The sequence below is a fragment of the Procambarus clarkii genome, chromosome 83 (genome assembly GCF_040958095.1).
Source record: "Procambarus clarkii isolate CNS0578487 chromosome 83, FALCON_Pclarkii_2.0, whole genome shotgun sequence".
Lineage (NCBI taxonomy): Eukaryota > Metazoa > Arthropoda > Malacostraca > Decapoda > Cambaridae > Procambarus > Procambarus clarkii.
In genome coordinates, this window is record NC_091232.1 from 8,496,830 (window position 1) to 8,516,496 (window position 19,667).

The 19,667-nt window shown below is 41.0% G+C and overlaps 1 protein-coding gene across 4 annotated transcripts in view; it reads right to left on the reverse strand.

Moving 5' to 3' along the window:
* Nucleotides 1–19,667, reverse strand: part of f (espin protein forked) — a 350,799-nt gene that overhangs the window by 139,683 nt on the left and 191,449 nt on the right. For 2 of the 4 annotated variants that reach the window (XM_069316353.1, XM_069316355.1), the window contains exon 2: nt 11,663–11,818. The exons of the other annotated variants lie outside the window; for them this stretch is intronic. In XM_069316353.1, coding sequence (XP_069172454.1) covers nt 11,663–11,818 — 156 coding nt within the window. The remainder of the gene's footprint in view (nt 1–11,662; nt 11,819–19,667) is intronic. 4 annotated transcript variants of the gene reach the window in all.

Below are 19,667 nucleotides of genomic sequence, written 5' to 3' on the forward strand. Positions count from 1 at the left end.
CTTTACTTCCGTTACTGCATTTCAGAAAACTGCTATCACTCATACGACTCCCTCAGACTACTTTATTCAACATGTTATCTTGTCTGCTAATTATTTCTAAGTTTCCACTTTACGTAAATAGTTACATAAATTATAATTGCAATTTAAAGTAGAAAGTCTTGTATGAGTATTGTGGTTCTCATAACAAACGCTCACTTGTTAACTTCAAATTGGTCAAGGAAGCAGTTAACGTCATATATCGTTCCAGGGATTTTTAACACTGTTTACAAACTGCTCTCGATGTGCTGACTCTTCCAGGAAGTCTTATTTTACTCAATTCTAACCAATGGATTCCCCTTAGAGTTCCAGGAACGGATTGGCTAATCTCCACAATGACAATCTTCGCATCATCACGTAGACGTATATCACCATCACTGACACAGTGGATTACTATATGTATCCCACTACTTCCTGCAACACTGACGAGTTAAAGCACCTATCTGTAAGATTAACAATCATGTTTAATTGCACTCTGAGGGGCCATTCCATCTTGGTACATGGTCGGTTGACACGATAAAGGTCATCTGGGCAGATATTATGAACATTGACAGTTCTAGCAACTGGTTTGTGCAACTTGTTGATGATTGTAGTTTACAGGAACGCCAACTTTTCGTTCATTATTGCGTCTTAGTTTACACTAGTATCTCTATCACTAACACTTAGGAAGAAGTGCCGGTTATCCGCGTTGAGTGTGTCCTGGACTACTAGAGAAAAGCCACGAAAAGTACCTCTTGGAGTACTGGAGCCGGGCTATGAGCAGTACCTTTGGGGCTACTGGAGCCAGGCTTCAAGTGGTATCACTTGGAGTACTGGAGTCGTGCCACGAGCTACTCCGGGGCTACTGGAGCCAGGCTACGAAGCTCGCAGCAGCACCGTGGTTGACCATCGAGCGTACGCAAGGTCGTGTAAGGAACTAACTCCACGGATCACCCGCGGGTCCTACAGACATGCGCCAGCGCACTCCACCTCACTCATGACGGGCCGGCTTGTTGCTGCTGCTGGTGAGGCTACTGCCTCTGTTGCTGGTGAGGCTACTGCCTCTGTTGCTGGTGAGGCTACTGCCTCTGTTGCTGGTGAGGCTACTGCCTCTGTTGCTGGTGAGGCTACTGCCTCTGTTGCTGGTGAGGCTACTGCCTCTGTTGCTGGTGAGGCTACTGCCGCTGTTGCTGGTGAGGCTACTGCCTCTGTTGCTGGTGAGGCTACTGCCTCTGTTGCTGGTGAGGCTACTGCCTCTGTTGCTGGTGAGGCTATTGCCTCTGTTGCTGCTGCTGGTGGTGAGGCTACTGCCTCTGTTGCTGCTGCTGGTGGTGAGGCTACTGCCTCTGTTGCTGCTGCTGGTGGTGAGGCTACTGCCTCTGTTGCTGCTGCTGCCGCTGGTGATACTACTGCTGCTACTGATTCTGTTGCTGCTGTTGCTGCTGCTGCTGTTGCTGCTAGTGCTGTGAAAACGCAGTTGTATTTGGAAAATTAATAAGATTCCTGCTCCTGTTGCTTGCATTGATGCAATTGCTTCTGTTCCAATATGGTGAAAATGTTGTTGCTCCGTACTATTATATATATGCATATATTATATACATATTTACACTTCACGCTGAACACTTCAGCGTGTTCAGAGAAGTATGCCAAATTTATTCCCAAGAATTGGAACACACCCCCCCCCCCCCATTCCTTTTGAAGACTTCTGTATGAAGAGATATAAAGATAGCTTAATTTGCATGCTTAGCACATTTTATTATTCAGCAAAATGATATTTCTAAGAACACACAAACACGCACACACACAATTTGATTGGTGTGTGATTGATTGATTGAGAGCCGAAAGAGTAAAGCTCAACCCCCGCTAGCACAACTTGGTGAACACACACACACACACACACACACACACACACACACACACACACACACACACACACACACACACACACACACCTCAGCTCCACATATCCCAGGGCCTAAACTTGCAAGGTGAACGCTAGTCAACGCCCGGAAGCTTGGATCTGTTTACATAGACGCCGGCGAGTACATTGACAGTGGGGGAAAAAGGCAAAAGCTTTTAATGCCCTTTACGTATGTTTGACGTGGGTATAAAAATGCTCACACGTATACAGTTTAACATGTGCTTTGTCATGGCTCGGGGCGCCTCTCACAGCCGTTGGAGGCGCTGGTGTGTGTGTGTGTGTGTGTGTGTGTGTGTGTGTGTGTGTGTGTGTGTGTGTGTGTGTGTGTGTGTGTGTGTGTGTGTTCACCAAGTTGTGCTACCGGGGGTTGAGCTTTGCTCTTTCGGCTCTCAATCAATCGTTTATTGATTGGCCTCTCAACTGTCAATCAATAAACGATCTATTTTTTCCCACACACACACCCCAGGAAGCAGCCCGTAATAGCTGTCTAACTCTCAGGTACCTATTTACTGCTAGGTAAGAGGGGCATCAGGGTGAAAGAAACTCTGCCTTTATATATATATATATATATATATATATATATATATATATATATATATATATATATATATATATATATATATATATATATATATATATGTGTGTGTATATCACGAAAATAAACACGTGATTAAGAATGTGACAATGTCAGACCACGGAGGAAAAATGAAACAGGAATTTCCTTAAGTACTTTCGTATATTAAATATACGAGACCTTAAGTACTTTCGTATATTAAATATATTTCGTATATTAGACCTTCTGAAGATGTATTTAATATACGAAAGTACTTAAGGAAATTCCTGTTTCATTTTTCCTCCGTGGTCTGACATTGTCATATATATATATATATATATATATATATATATATATATATATATATATATATATATATATATATATATTAAAGCACAAGAAGGCCGAGGAGCTGGAAATTGATTCTAAGAGCACTTTACATATGAACACATACATACATACATACATACATACATACATACATACATACATACATACATACAAAGGAAAGGACTATCGGATACATATAGCAGGTGAAGAAATGTATACATTATTAGTGTTATCGAATTGAGGAAGTGCAACTACCATGAACTGAAAGTTGTGAAGGAACTCAATAGGCCCAGATAATTTTCCAAACATATGACTATCCAAAGTGCGTCAGTTAACCAAAGGCAGATTTGAGATTTGAAAAGCAGGAGCTCATCACCCGAAACGCACTTAGATGAATACACACACACACACACACACACACACACACACACACACACACACACACACACACACACACACACACACACACACACACACCTCTCAACGCGTCTAGCGGTAAAATGCAAAGTTGCCCGCTGTAAATATTTCTCGTCTCGATACCACCTCACACAATTACAACAAAACACACATGCAAACCAAAACATCTCGTACCACAAACACAGTGTCCAGTCTTTTACTTACATCTCACTAGACGAGGCCCCATACCACTGACTTTAAGGAGTGAAGGCTCTAAAGTACGCTTCTCAGGCTGGTAACACTGGCGGGGGGTGGGGGGGGGGGGTTGTTTACAAGAGTCAGCTGGGCTGCCTCATGTCTACTCTAATGTTTTGATTGTTCGAATTAAGAGAGTTTTTGGTACAAAGTGGTACACACGAGGTGGCTGATAATCACAGCATTGGACGAGATTTATGGCGACAGAATATAAAAGCAAATGACGGTCCATTTTGTTTTTGGTTGAGTAGATATGGTGGGTTAATGGGCTATGGTTGAATAGATGGCGATACGCTATTGGTGAAGTACAAGGTTGAGATATTCGTAAGCTTTACACACTTCCCCACCTGACACCCTCTCCTACGTGACACTCTTTCCTCTCTCACCTGTCTCTCTCTCCCCCTGGCCCTCTCTCCTCTCTCACCATCCTCACGACAGTTTTATCTTAGTACTCCAATCTTCTCCCTTATCGATCACACTCACCCAAAGCGCAGCCCCTCCCTCCCTCTCACCTGTGGAGGTCGCTGGCGTCGTGGGGCGGCTCAGGCATCCTCCTGGTCCTTCTCAGGACCCGAAGGACCTCCAGGAGACAGGTCGTGAGACGCATCCTGGAGACTCGACCATAGTGCACTAGGGAGTGAAGGACGGGGACGCGTACCTCACCTTCTCAAAGTAAATGTTTCACCTTGTCCATGCTCTCCTGAACCTTATTGATCAATATAACTTGCTTATATGAGTATTAACCGAGAACAATATATATTCATGTTAACTACGTCTGAAACATTACGTTCCTACGATATGCTTGAAGACTTTAGTACCTGTGTTCAGTAAGCTTTACTCTGTCCGGAATTATTTACATTCAGGATCAGTTTCTTCCATTTTCCCTTCTTCTTTTATGCTGATGAAGTATTTGTTCGCATATCAATGGCGCAGCTTGATGTTTAGTTTCCAAGCACGTCTCCTCGTTACTCGTTACTGACCAAGCAAATTCCTATCTCAATTTCGCCGATGGCCGTGAGTATTTTGCATGTTTGCAACATGTTTCCAAAATATTTTTCCAGTCTTGCAGTCGCTAGTTTCACGTCACTCTATCAACCATGGTAACTCAATTTCAAAATTTTTGAGCCAGTCTAAAAGTAAACTTTTGCTTATATATATATATATATATATATATATATATATATATATATATATATATATATATATATATATATATATATATATATATATATATAAAGAATTTACAGAACAAGGACGTCACCAATCGTAGGAAACTGTCTAGTACTGGTAAAGTGACGGATAATTGGCAGCATAAATAGAAACATTAGGAGAGAGAGAACAGAATGAATCATATCATACTCTGCTATCCTGCTATCATTCTACCGGAGTATATACCAACCTCTTCATCGGAAGTGATACAAAAGTTGGAATTGTACTCAGAACAATTCCATGCACTCTAGTCCACAAAAAGCTACTCTAAATTTAGTTGAAGATATATGGAAAACTAATTAGAAAGGCACTAAAATATAAAAAGCGTGTGTGTGTGTGTGTGTGTGTGTGTGTGTGTGTGTGTGTGTGTGTGTGTGTGTGTGTGTGTGTGTGAGAGGGTCCAAAAGTCAGCTGACCACACCAGAACCACTTACAGTTGCCGTTACTTTTAGTGGAGCAATAGACAGCTCGATCAAATTTACTGGTCATAATACTCTGTAGAGAAATGGGTTGGGTGCAGCTTCTTCCACACACACACACACATGGCCGTATGGACAGCTCTCGGGGGCTATAGTCCTGAAGGCCGGGATTCGATTCCTGGCCAAGGCAGAACAAATAAGCAGTTTCTTTCACCTGATGTACCTGTTCGCCTAGCAGTAAATAGGCGCACCAGCAGTTAGGAAACTTTTGTGGGTTGCATGTGTCGTGGGTTACTAATGGAGTACCACAGGGCTCGATGCTTGGGCCAGTTTGGTTGATAATACGTGTCAACGACCTGACGAAGGAAATTGGCTTCTTCATATAGACGAGACAAAACAAATCAAGGGGCGAGAGAGAGAGAGAGAGAGAGAGAGAGAGAGAGAGAGAGAGAGAGAGAGAGAGAGAGAGAGAGAGAGAGAGAGAGAGAGAGAGAGAGAGAGAGAGAGGTGTCGCTCCAAAAGTAAATCACACCAGTAACAATTTAACTGGTGTTAATCGGAGCACAAGTTGCTCATCTCACACAGGAGCACTCCCTGGAGGAGGTAAGTGGCAGTAATTGTCTCGTAAATGACTTTCCCCTCAGGTATAATGAACAACCATTAGTATTATGACAGGAACCTCGGCAGAATAGTCCCCACCTCTCGCTTTCTTTTCCTCCTTTCAAATTCTGAAAATCCTGCCTTAAATCCTGTGATTCACTCTCAAATTCTGTGATTATCTCTTATATTATCTGATTATCTTTAAAATTCTCTTATTATCTCTCCAATTCTATGATTCTCTCTCAAATTCTTTGACTATCTTTACAAATTCTCAGATTCTCTCTCGAAAGCTCTGATTCTCTCTCAAAATCTCTGAATCTCTCTCAAATTCTCTGTCTATTCCCTTCCTCCAATTTTATGATACTCTTTTGTTCTATACTTCTTACTATCACCTCCATATTCTCCCACGCATTTCCTTTGTATTCCTCATTTAACTCAGTTATTGGAAAAACTGTTCAACAAGGTTATGAAAATGTTTCATGTTTTTGAGGATTCCGCACATGATGAACAACAGTGATCTGAACTTGTGAATTCCACCACTCACCTATCTAACGAGCAATAAAGACAATCCACACATAAACAATTTTTCTAAAATAAGGATTAATACGAACATTCAGCTGACCGGGCCTGAGAAAGAAGGCTTTTATGAAGCCTCAGTTAACTCAGTTATTGGAAAAACAGTTTAACAAGGTTATGAAAATGGTTCGTAGAATTATACAAAACTCCACAAACCTTCTTAATATTATATAAATAAAGAAGAGCTTAAACATATTACAGTATAATAATATTGGTAATAAGCATAGAAAGTGAAAAACATAATTGTAATTTGAAATAAGTTCATTTTATAACAAAATTAGACCAAAATATGTGTAAGATGAATCAAAGAAATTCTTCCTTTGTGTGGCGTCGACCGTAATCTGTTTTGTTCTTATTTCGTTATTAAATAAACTTGTTTCCGAGATTTATTAGTTTTCTTCATTCATTTCTAATATTATGTTAAGAAAATATATTATATTTATTTTTTGGCGTAGCTATAAGAAGTTTAAGGGGGAGTTTTGAGTAATTGTACGGACCTGAGAAGAAAAATATTCTTTCTACCAAATGGTCAAGTGAATATTCCTGCATATTCTTATCTAGTACGTAGAGTAACAATGATTCCGATTCGGCAAAATTGCGTATTCGGGTTTACTATATTGAATCCGTAAGTATCAATGCAACTACATTGAAATCACCGACAACGCTAGTTTTACGATTGAAAATTGGTAATTAACTTGTGGTTTCAATATAGCTTTCCAGATGACAAAAAACTTTGCAGAATCAAGCGATATAATCACTCCTCATTCTGAAAAAGATTAAAACATAAATACTACGTAATAATATTTGAATAAATATGTGTCCTCTTTGGATGAGTGACCATTTGATCTTCCTGTATTAGCCATTGGGTGAAACAAATGGGATTTTTCAGATATATCACTTAGAAAACCATTCTTGTATATATGTTTAGTGAGAGGAGTAATTGCAAACACTACACAAAAACGCGACGGACTTGTCACCAAAAACAAAAGTTCCACTGACACCGAATCAGATTGGTATAAGTAATAATATAAGTATAAGATAAGCTCATGAAGTAAAATGTTTCTTAAAGTGTTCACCGACAACAGGAAGAATATCTGTGACGCTTATATTTACACTTTTATTTTCAAATTATTGTCGTGTTTCTGAAATAAGTTTATAATTATAATAGGTCGTTTTGCGTAATAATTCACTGAGATTTCTCAGGTTTCAATGCCAGTTCTGAGGCCTGTGTCTCTGATCCATCGGTAAAGGAATACTGATGCTGATTCTGTTGTACACATGTTTCAAGCACTGAACTCGCACGTATCAATCACAGAGTGGTAAAGAGGACACTATTTACGACACACATTATCACACTTTCCAGCCAATGAATGGTAATGAACACGTGCGGGGAAATAAGCACTGGCACAACGTCGAGGCGCACTTAATGTGGTATGGCCCGAAACCCGCCATTACCTATATGATAGTATGGTTTATAACCCCGAAGACCACGACCAACCATTTCGTTCGTGGCCTGAAGCCCACCACTGCCCGCTTGACAGTATGGTCTTCATGTGTAGAGTCTCAACACTCTCCTACCTCACCTCCTCTCCCTCCCTCGCATCAACTTTCCAAAATATCACCACAAACAGCAGTCCGAACACTCCCCCCTCTCCGAACCCCCCTCCCCCCGCACGACACACTCACTACAGCAATTAATCTTCTCTTTCGTCTTCCTCCTCTCCTTCGTAATTGAGGCTGTATACTTGCCTATTGGGAAACACAATGGATTAATCTCCAAAACGATTGTTGTTTTAAATTTGATTTTTAATAGGTCATTAAAGCTTTTAATTTTATCTTCAGGTAACAGAATTCGAAAAGATTTGGAAATAATACCATAGAAAATACTGAGGTAGTGAAGCTTCCGCCACTCGGCCGACGTCAAATAAGTATGTGCATAGAGACAGAAAAATACTAAAAGGTAATTTCTGTTCGTGCACAATATCGGTGTCCAGAAATAGACGGGTTAAGTAAACCTGCTGTGAGTCCTTCATGATTGTAAGTTCCATCTCTCTTGATAACATGATTCATACGTGGCTGTGACATATCTTCCTCCGAGACAACTTACGCAATTTGTGAAAGATGGTGAGTCAAGAAAGGTGAAGGGACGACGACGTTTCGTCCCCCCCACCCCCAGTTTTACCTGAGGATTTTTTCCAACTACATACTGATGGGGCTAAACTACAAACGAGGACTAAAAGGTCCATATTTATTCTTTTTGTATATATATATGTTACACATATCTTAGCATATGTGCGTAGTCAAACAATAATTATAAGAGCGTAATATATTTAGATTATTGTTATACGGTGATTAATGAACAAATCGATGTAACGGTGATTAATGTTATACGATTAATGTTAAACGCAGACTCGGTCTGAGTTATTTTCACAGGACGGGGAGTTATAGCACATTTCAGAATCCGTAAAATATCTCTAAACCACATATTCCCGCAAACAAAAACAATTAGATAGCGGGCACTATACTCAATTTAACGTCGTGAAATTTATGAAAACATCGTGAAGCCGTGATACTAACCGAAGTGATGTACTGTATTGCACTTTACCTGAGTATCTGCTCAAAGAAAACGTTAAGACACATTCTCACTTCATCACGTCGGGTCTAGAGAAAACGGCAATGTACTATATTTAAGGGAGACATACATAGTTTTGATTTGTCACAGACAGGCTTGTGAACTAGACGTTTATCTGAATTTACCTGAGGGCCACTATCTCTCTAGTAGCCTCGACGTGGACTAGAAGCCGACGGCTTATCAACGGTACGTGAGGTTATTTATTTATCATTTTACCAAAGGTTTATCATTGTTCCTGAGAGTTTTTTCCTGCTGGATTTTGAACTGTATACCACTGATAGGTTTAGAAAGGATCTCCTACCCATGGAGTCCAACCACTTTGGCTGGACCGTAGAGCGACGGTCTTGCTGCATGCAGGTCAGCGTTCAATCCCCGACCGTCCAAGTGGTTGGGCAGCATTTCCCTTCAGTCCAATCCCAAATCCTTATTCTGACCCCTTCCCAGTGCTATATAGTCGTAATGGCTTAGCGCTTTCTCCTGATAATTCCCTCCCTCTTACCCCATGGATGACACGTCACACATTTAGTGCAGCTCTAGATGGATGAATGCTCGGACAGTTCATGGATGAGTGACTGCTCGGACAGCCTCTGCACGGATAACCGCTCGGGCCAACCTGTCCTCTTACGAAGAATGTCGTATTTCGCTCGTATGCGTTACATACGGCCAACAGTAGTACGCAAAAATGGAAGCGGCTCGCGAAAATGACGATCTGTCCCGTTTTCTGTTTTGGGTCCTCTGGAAGGTTATGAGAGGACACTTTAAATTGACTGTTTTCTTGACGTTGGGAAACCGTTGTGCAGGGAAAGGTTAGTGAGCAAGCGGAGTGGGCTACAGGGAGATATATAGTGGACACTAAGAGTATGCGAAGAAAAGAAATATTGATGTCACTGCAATACACTACCAGCAGCTGGTAATGCGGGGCTTAGGAGCTGGCGCACGATCCAGGAAGCATATTTAAGTGAGTGTAGATGAGTGAAATGTCCTCTGCAACACTGTAACTCAGACAAATGCGAAGTTATGAGGCTGGGAACAGGAGAGAAGACAACTGAGGCAATGAGAAATGGGAAGACAACTTGCTGCATCAGAAGAACCATTCGAAGAACACCTATGGCTTTGAAGAACTTACAGAAAGACGTCTTTCAAGTGTTATTCACAACCATCGTAGCATCCATTCTTGAGAAGCAGCCACGGCACAAAAATCACACGAAAACAAACTAAAAATTAAACTAATAATGATGCAAAAATATGGAACAAGTCTCGTTCTTGAGCTCAGGGAATTAAGACGTAAAAAATCAGATGAAACTGGACGTCACCAGCCTGAAGGAGAGAAGAAACAGAAGAATCATGATTAACACATATCAGATTCAAATGATACATGTCAAAATAGACAGAAGAAAAAGTTTAAAAAGTTTAAAACTTTAAAAAAATGCGTCTGAAGGAACTGAACCTTACGACACTAGAAAAATGAAGGGAGAGGGGGAATATGATAGGAATGTATAAAATACTCAGGGGAATTGACAGAGTGGAAATAGAAGAAATGTTCACACGGACTAGTAACAGAATGAGGGAACATTGGTGGATGCTGGAAACTCAGATGAGTCACAGAGATGTTAGGAAATTTTCTTTTAGCGTGAGAGTAGTTGAGAAATGGAATGCATTTAAGGAGCAGGTTATGGAAGCAAACTCTATTCATAATTTTAAAACTAGATATGATAGGGAAATAGAACAGGAGTCATTACAATTAACAACCGATCGCTAGAAAGGCGGGATCCAAGGATCAATGCTCGATTCTGCAGGCACAAATAAATAAGTACAAATAGGTGAATACGCACACAATTAGACAATTAGGTAAGTACAAATATCCACATTTTCTGTGATCCAGAAATCACTGGATCACAGAAAATGGATCACTAACTGGATCTCTAACTGTGATCAAGTTAGTTGGGTAGATCACTTCGGCTGGTGCGATTCTGTTTAAGTTAGCACTTTGGATTTTGTTCGTTGTGGTAAATCAAGAGAAAGTGCTGGACCCAGAACAGCTTTCATTGTAAATTAAGCAGGTAACCCACGAGGAGAAACTGCCAAAACTGAGGCATCAGCAAAGGAAGTTAGTACGCAATTAAAGAAACTAGATAAAACGATAACTGAGAGCATATATTTCCATAGGTGCTGCAGGAAGGTGCACAGACCCTCTGTATACCTCTAGCACTGATTTTTATTGAGTCACTGGCGAGAGAAGAGTTGCACAGCAGCTGAACAACGGGTAATGTGGTACTAATATACAAGAATGAACACAGGAACGAGGCGCTAATTTACAGCGTAGGAAATATCTTACGAATATACTGAGCGGTAAGACGACAAATTAACGACAAAAAAACACGACATAGAAGTCTGAGCACATGGCATATTTCTAGACTGTGCCTAAAGCCCTCTGACACTTCGGCATAAAAGCCAAGAAATATAGAAATGGGTTAGGAGACAGTCATAGAGAGGGGCGAAAAGTCTGCTTTGTGTATACTTACATAGAGCATTCCCACAAGGATCGGTCTTAGGACCCTAACAATCATTCCCCAAAGTGAATAACCTAACCGGAATATACAATCCAAAACAAGCCGTAGTAACACTTCTGGCAAACCAGGTAGATACAGAAATACTCCTACTGGGGGTGTAAAAGTGTACCTGAGGTTTACATCAGACCAAAAAACCATCAAATGTTGAGCAACTAGTAAATAAAGCCCGAGTGATGGCCACAGTACCTGAAATCCGGGGAGGTCTCCACCAGGAGCTTGACGCATTCGAGGCAGCCCCTGGCGGCGGCGTAGTGCAGGGCCAGAGCCCCGCCCTGCGTCTTGTCCAAGCCTGGCATCCCGGCGTCAAGTAGAAGCCACCTTAACACGTTCAGCCGGCCGTACCTGTCCAGAAGACGGAGCTGCGTTAGTGATGGGGAGGGTGTCTGGTGGTGGGGTGATGGGGAGGGTGTCTGGTGGTGGGGTGATGGGGAGGGTGTCTGGTGATGGGGTGATGGGGAGGGTGTCTGGTGGTGGGGTGATGGGAAGGGTGCCTAGTGGTTGGGTGGGGATGGAGGAGTGGGTGACTGGTGGGGGTGCAAGGACTGAGGCCGATGTTGGGGTGAGAGGAGAGAGTCTGGAGTTGTTGTCAGTAGAAAGAAGCTGGTGATAGGATGAGGATATTAAAGCCGGTGATAAGAGTGAAGGGTTGACTGGGAGAGAGGCCGGTGGAGGGGTGAGGAGAAGAGAAAGAATGATGTCAGTGTGGAGCTGAGAGATGGTATCTGTTGGGTATGAACATTATATATATATATATATATATATATATATATATATATATATATATATATATATATATATATATATATATATATATATATATATATATGCTCAAGTGTGTGTGTGTGTGTGTGTGTGTGTGTGTGTGTGTGTGTGTGTGTGTGTGTGTGTGTGTGTGTATTCACCTAGTTGTACTTGCGGGGGTTGAGCTCTGCTCTTTCAGCCCGCCTCTCAACTGTCAACCAATCAACTGTTCCCAACTACTATTTTTTTACACACACACACACCCAGGAAGCAGCCCGTAACTCCCAGGTACCTATTTACTGATAGGTAACAGGAACATCAGGGTGAAAGAAACTCCGCCCATTTGCGTCTGCCTAGTCCGGGAATCGAACCCGGGCCACAGGATTACGAGTCGTGCGTGCTGTCCACTCAGCTACAAGACCCCCTCCAGTGTGTGCGTGTATTTACTATTTGCATATACTATTTTTGCCTGCAGAATCGACCTATTAACTCCTGCACCCAACCTTTTTAACCGATCTATTTTTCCTCTATAATGTCTACTACATGTATATCTCTCTAACACACACACACACACACACACACACACACACACACACACACACACACACAAACATCACCAGGAAGCAGCCCGTAGCAGCTGTCTAACACCAAGGTATCTATTCACGTCTAGATAGATGAACAGGTACAACAGAGCAAAAGAAACTGCCCATTTGTTTCTCCCTCGTCCGGGAATCACATATGTACATATATGTACAGAGTGTACACATGCTGTGTAAGCTTAACCGCGCACGTATATTGAACGAATTCTCATTTTGTGAATAAAACCCCTCTGACCTGCCACGACCTTGACCAGAGTGAGGAGAGCGTGATCAGGCCACGGGCCTCGTGCCCCAGAAGCTGATCACTGAGCTACTGAATCACGAATTACAAGACAGTCGCCGGGTCAATAAGTAATCTCCCCCCACCGCCGCAATTCAGTGTTTAATTGTAAAAGAACTTAATTTAAAAAAAGGGTAATTCTTGTAATACATTGTGTAAGTAACGTATCACGGGCAGCACTCTACAGCTGGTCTTGTGCAGCAGTGGACTGCTGCTATGCGTGACTGCTGCAGTGAAGTGCTGCACGAGCAGTGTTGCACTGCACAGCTATTATTTTTTTTATGCAATGAATGGCTGTTGTGGCTGACTGCTCGAGAATGGTTGTAGTGGTGCATGGGTAACACCTTACATCTGATCTCATAAACCTGTGAGTATCTGCTGTCGACGCCGGGCTGGAGTTTACAGGTGCATGACGAGACCTAATACCATACATTGTAATGTGAACGATATAATGCATCATAGAGAGATACTTTTAATGATTTATTATTTAATAGCATTAACCTACTTTTTCCACATTACTCGCTCTATTTCCCCGGACTGACGGCTCCCAGTACTATCGCAGGGGCAAACTAACTATAATGTTAGTTTTAGATAATTGCGTCTCTATTTGTCCTTAACCATTACTTAAACTTCCTGTTATGCTTGATTTAATTTTCTAATAAAAATAATTCAAACTCCTAAACATGATAAGTTTTATCTATGTTGCTTTAAAATTGAAAAGAAGCAGCATAATAATAATAATAATAATAATAATAATAATAATAATAATAATAATAATAATAATAATAATTGTAAATATGATAAAACAGATAAAGCAGAGTTGGTACTTTAAAATATTAATGGACGAACGGGTGAGACTTCAAGAGTTGATGACACTTGACTCTGTGAGTGCCTCTAGTTGAGATCATTTTGATGAGTACACTCAACTCAGTACTGATAGATGAGTACATCGGCCACACAGCTCTCTGCTTCATGACTCTTACTCCACCTCCTGTAGGTGGAGTAAGCTCTTACTCCACCTTCCCCGTACAATATGGACGTGGTAGCTTTAAGAGAACGGGTTGAATTACGTTACATAATGTTTTGTTTACATTGTTCCAGTCGCCTTATTGCAGTTCAGTGGTACTTATTTACCGTGATTCACTTACGGATTTGTTTAATTTTCAAAGAAAGTTTCACGTGTAAATTTTAGTGTATTAGAAAAATTCACATATTTGATTCTGCATATTTGATTACATTAGAGAGATTCACATGCATATTTGAGTACATTAGACAGATTTACATGCATATTTGATTATATTAGAGAGATTGGCATGCATATTTGAGTACATTAGAAGGATTCACATGGAAATCTGTGCACATTAGAAAGATTTACGTACAAATCTGATTACATTAGAAAATTTATATACAAATCTGATAACATCAGAATATTTACAAGCAAACTTGAAAACATTTTAAATATTAACATGCAAATTTACAAACTTCAGGTGCCAAAACTTACCTGTAATGGAGGAGTGAAAGTAGAATGCAGAGTGCACGCATCATTTGCAGTTTATGATGCAAAGAGACAAAAAGTCAGGAATCATTTTTTTCAATGTTATGCTTTCAGATTGTCTGGCTCCAACACCGATGAATGAGCTATCGACCCCAACGTAAAAATTGCGGTGTTTTAATTAAATGAAAAACTTTGCAAAATTTTCGGTTGACATATTGTGCGAAAGGGCTGAGTTACCTCTTTATCGCATCAACAAGTAATATAGAAGTAATTCAATGCTCGATGCAACAAGGAGCAATAATAAGCATCAACCGTAAGTTTAATGGTGGTTTTGCTTCATCAGAGCCCAGGCAAAGGAGATTGCTTACCGTGTTCGATCCTCTTCAGTTATTGGGAGCGTAAATTTGGCGTCAATTTTAATTTCTTTAACCCACCACAATTCTTACATACACAGGCGATGAGTCACAATAACGTGGCTGAAGAATGTTGACCAGACCACACACTAGAAGGTGAAGGGACGACGACGTTTCACAATCGACTTGAGAATGATGCAGGACGGACCGAAACGTCATCGACCCTTCACCTTCTAGTGTGTGTTCTGGTCAATTTACGTACACACCTAGGGATATATTATTAGATGTAAGACAGTGATCGAATGGGGAAGTGGAACTATGCTATTTTCCGCCCTCTTTGTCCTGGAGACGTAGTTATCTTCGTGACGTTATCTTCGTGATGTAGTTACCTTTGTGACGTAGCTACACGCGTGACGTAGCTACACATGCACACACACCTGAACCGGAAGTCACATATACCACACTGTAACATATAATATCAACTCGACCCCAGTGAGGAATCACTTGGTAAGATCAGTGTCTTTTATTGCACTTTTAAATGATTAAACATTTATTTAAGTCGACCTCACTCTCTACATCGTTGTCTCCCGTGGCCCTCCCCACATGGACGGCCAAATTGTAAAAGTAAAAAAATAAATTGACACGAATTATCATTGAATTAGCTCTATGCTTTTAGGCGTAGTTATTTTAGGTGTAGCTGTATGTTCTTCTGTAGTGTATGTTCTTCGACATGCGTAGTTACTTCCCCATGCGTAGTTTCCCATGCGTAGTTTCCCATGCGTAGTTACTTTCCCGTGCGTAATTCCTTCCCCATGCGTAGTTCCCTCCCCATGGGTAGTTACTTTCCCATAGGTATTTACTTTCCCATGAGTAGTTCCCTCCACATGTGTACTTCCCTCCATATGGCGTTTTACAAGTCGTCCAAAAGCAGTCACTTCCTATGGACTGTAAACAGCACTATAGCTCTCGCAGTATAAACGCCACAAATATGTTGACTTATGTAGAAACTCCACTAAATCAAAACATCTGGCGATCTGAAGGGAATATAGCTTCCGATATCATTCCATTACTGTTTAAGCTCCTAGAACCTAATCATTATATCCCTAATAATAGAAGCAGATGATAAAGGAGGAAAAAAATATTGTAGGAAAGCTCTTATTATTGACTATTCACATTGCTTGCAATTCTCAGAACCACATTCGTATAAGAGGAAAGAACACATGAAAAAAAGCAATAATAACAAATTATATGAAGAATGTTACTCTAGTTTTACAATTATCATCACTACCACCACTTAAATCATGACTATAACACCTCTTCATTCCTCACTGCACCTCCCCCTTAAATCATCACTATAACACCACTTAAATTATCCCAAATAAAAACAAATAATAATTGTTTTTATTTAGTTCGCAAGTGGAAGATAGTGAACATGACATCATTAAGGTGACGAGTATGAGTGAACATGGCGAAAACATATAAATAAGGGATATTTTAAAGAACAAAAATAAAGGCTTCTATGGAAGAATGCTGATGAGAAAATGTGGCGCATTAAGGAAAATGTTAAGGATCTATACAGCAGAACACTGAAAGGAATAGTTTAATGAACATATTGAAAGAACATTCACAAAAATTGCAAAACATGGCCTTGTGTAAAACACATATACATTGATATATAATTAACGACCTATATATAAGACAATAATATATTTTACAAGTGCATATTTATGCACACACACACACATACACACACACACACACACACACAGGGATGGGGTATGAAGAGCGCCTGAGGGAACTGTGCCTTACGACACTAGAAAGAAGAAGGGAGAGGGGGGACATGATAGGAACGTATAAGATACTCAGAGGAATTGACAGAGTGGACATAGACGAAATGTTCACACGGAATAGTAACAGAACGAGAGGACATGGATGGAAGCTTGAAACTCAGATGAGTCACAGAGATGTAAGGAAGTTTTCTTTTAGCGTGAGAGTAGTGGGGAAATGGAATGCACTTCAGGAACAGGTTGTGGAAGCAAATACTATTCATAATTTTAAAACCAGGTATGATAGGGAAATGGGACAGGAGTCATTGCTGTAAACAACCGATGCTCGAAAGGCGGGATCCAAGAGTCAATGCTCGATCCTGCAAGCACATATAGGTGAGTACATATAGGTGAGTACACACACACACACACACACACACACACACACACACACACACACACACACACACACACACACACACACACACACACAATATATATATATATATATATATATATATATATATATATATATATATATATATATATATATATATATATATATATATATATATATATATATACTGAGCGGACCAAGGGACATGGAGCCTGCAAGGACAAGACTGTCCAGTACGTTTCAACACTTTTGTGTTGAAACGTTTGAACTTTAAACGTACTGTCCAGTACGTTTAGAGTTCTCGCAACACCCTGGAGTTCTAAAGCATCCTAGGAGTTCTAAATACCGATTGTCGGAATGTTGAACCCCCAGAGTTTAACTTAATTTATTACCATTTTGTAATTATTTTTTTCCATATGTTCACCACGATTTCATTCTCAGAAGAACAAGAATAACTATGAAGTTCTTCGCTCGTATAATTATCTTAAAATTATCGTTGATAATTAGGTGCAGCCAGTCGCTAGCTGGAAGAGATTATCGTCTCCTTCTTGACTCAGTTATTAAGGCAAGAATCTGGGGAGTGGTGCATGGGGTTCTATCAGTATGGTTTTTAGGCTCATGGTTCTACCAGTACTGTTTTGGAGGTTCATGGAGCTACCAGTACTGTTTTGGAGGTTCATGGAGCTACCAGTACTGTTCTGGTGGTTCATTGAGCTACCAGTACTGTTTTGGAGGTTCATGGAGCTACCAGTACTGTTTTGGAGGTTCATGGAGCTACCAGTACTGTCCTGGAGGTTCATGGAGCTACCAGTACTGTTCTGGTGGTTCATGGAGCTACCAGTACTGTTTTGGAGGTTCATGGAGCTACCAGTACTGTTCTGGTGGTTCATTGAGCTACCAGTACTGTTTTGGAGGTTCATGGAGCTACCAGTACTGTTCTGGTGGTTCATTGAGCTACCAGTACTGTTCTGGTGGTTCATTGAGCTACCAGTACTGTTTTGGAGGTTCATGGAGCTACCAGTACTGTTTTGGAGGTTCATGGAGCTACCAGTACTGTCCTGGAGGTTCATGGAGCTACCAGTACTGTCCTGGAGGTTCATGGAGCTACCAGTACTGTTCTGGTGGTTCATGGAGCTACCAGTACTGTTCTGGAAGTTCATGGAGCTACCAGTACTGTCCTGGAGGTTCATGGAGCTACTAGTACTGTTCTGGAAGTTCATGGAGCTACCAGTACTGTCCTGGAGGTTCATGGAGCTATCAGTACTGTTCTGGTGGTTCATGGAGCTACCAGTACTGATCTGGTGGTTCATGGAGCTACCAGTACTGATCTGGTGGTTCATGGAGCTACCAGTACTGTTCTGGTGGTTCATGGAGCTACCAGTACTGTTCTGGTGGTTCATGGAGCTACCAGTACTGTCCTGGAGGTTCATGAAACTACCAGTACTGGTCTAAACTCTCATGGTGCTACAAGCCTCTGGACGTTCATGGTCTTTCAAGTACCATTCGGGAGTCTATTGTGGTTCTACCAATACCATTCACGTGATTCATGGTCCTACCAGTACCGTTGTGGAGACTTGCGACGTAATCCAGTCTCCCATGGCCAACCAATCACGGAATCCCACGTCACGTGTCAACACGTCCAGCCACTTCTTATTGGCTGACAACAGTTAACGTGTAGGCTCAGTCGTCCACTAATGTACCCGTGTGTGTGTGTATTTACTATTTGTGTCTGCAGAATCGAGTTATTTAGCTCTTGGACCCCGCCTTTCTAATCAATCTATTTTTCCTCAATATAGATATTTTCGCAATAAAGGTAAGATTTAATGCCAATTCATTTTGTTGTAATTCGATATTATCCGGGAAAGCTTTTTCGTTCTATATCACAAAATATTCTATATTTAAATTTAAATTTAAATTGAAATAAGTTTATTGAGGTATAAATACACACAAAGGGATGAGGTAGCTCAAGCTATTCTCACCCCGTTCAGTACACCGTGTTAATACATATATAGACACACATCACAAACAATAAACATATTACTCTACATTCTGAGTGATAAAAATACTTAAATTGTAGTTTGCTATATATCTTGAGGTTATCTTGAGATAATTTCGGGGCTTTTAGTGTCCCCGCGGCCCGGTCCTCGACCAGGCCTCCACCCCCAGGAAGCAGCCCGTGACAGCTGACTAACACCCAGGTACCTATTTTACTGCTAGGTAACAGGAGCATAGGGTGAAAGAAACTGCCCATTGTTTCTCGCCGGCGCCTGGGATCGAACCAAGGACCACAGGATCACAAGTCCAGCGTGCTGTCCGCTCGGCCGACCGGCTCCCTATAGGATTTTTTTCAAACTTAAATGCACAAATATGTTTTACTTAGAGATTTAAATATAGTTATCAATACATCATAAACTATCAAACCATTGCGAATAAATTACGCTATCGTGCATGTAATAACCTTAAGAAATACATTGTGTTGCACAGTCGATATTTTCTTCAGTGAGACCTCTCTTAAATCAGTGTTACCAAGCGTGTCGCTCATCAAGCTGCTCATTCTCTC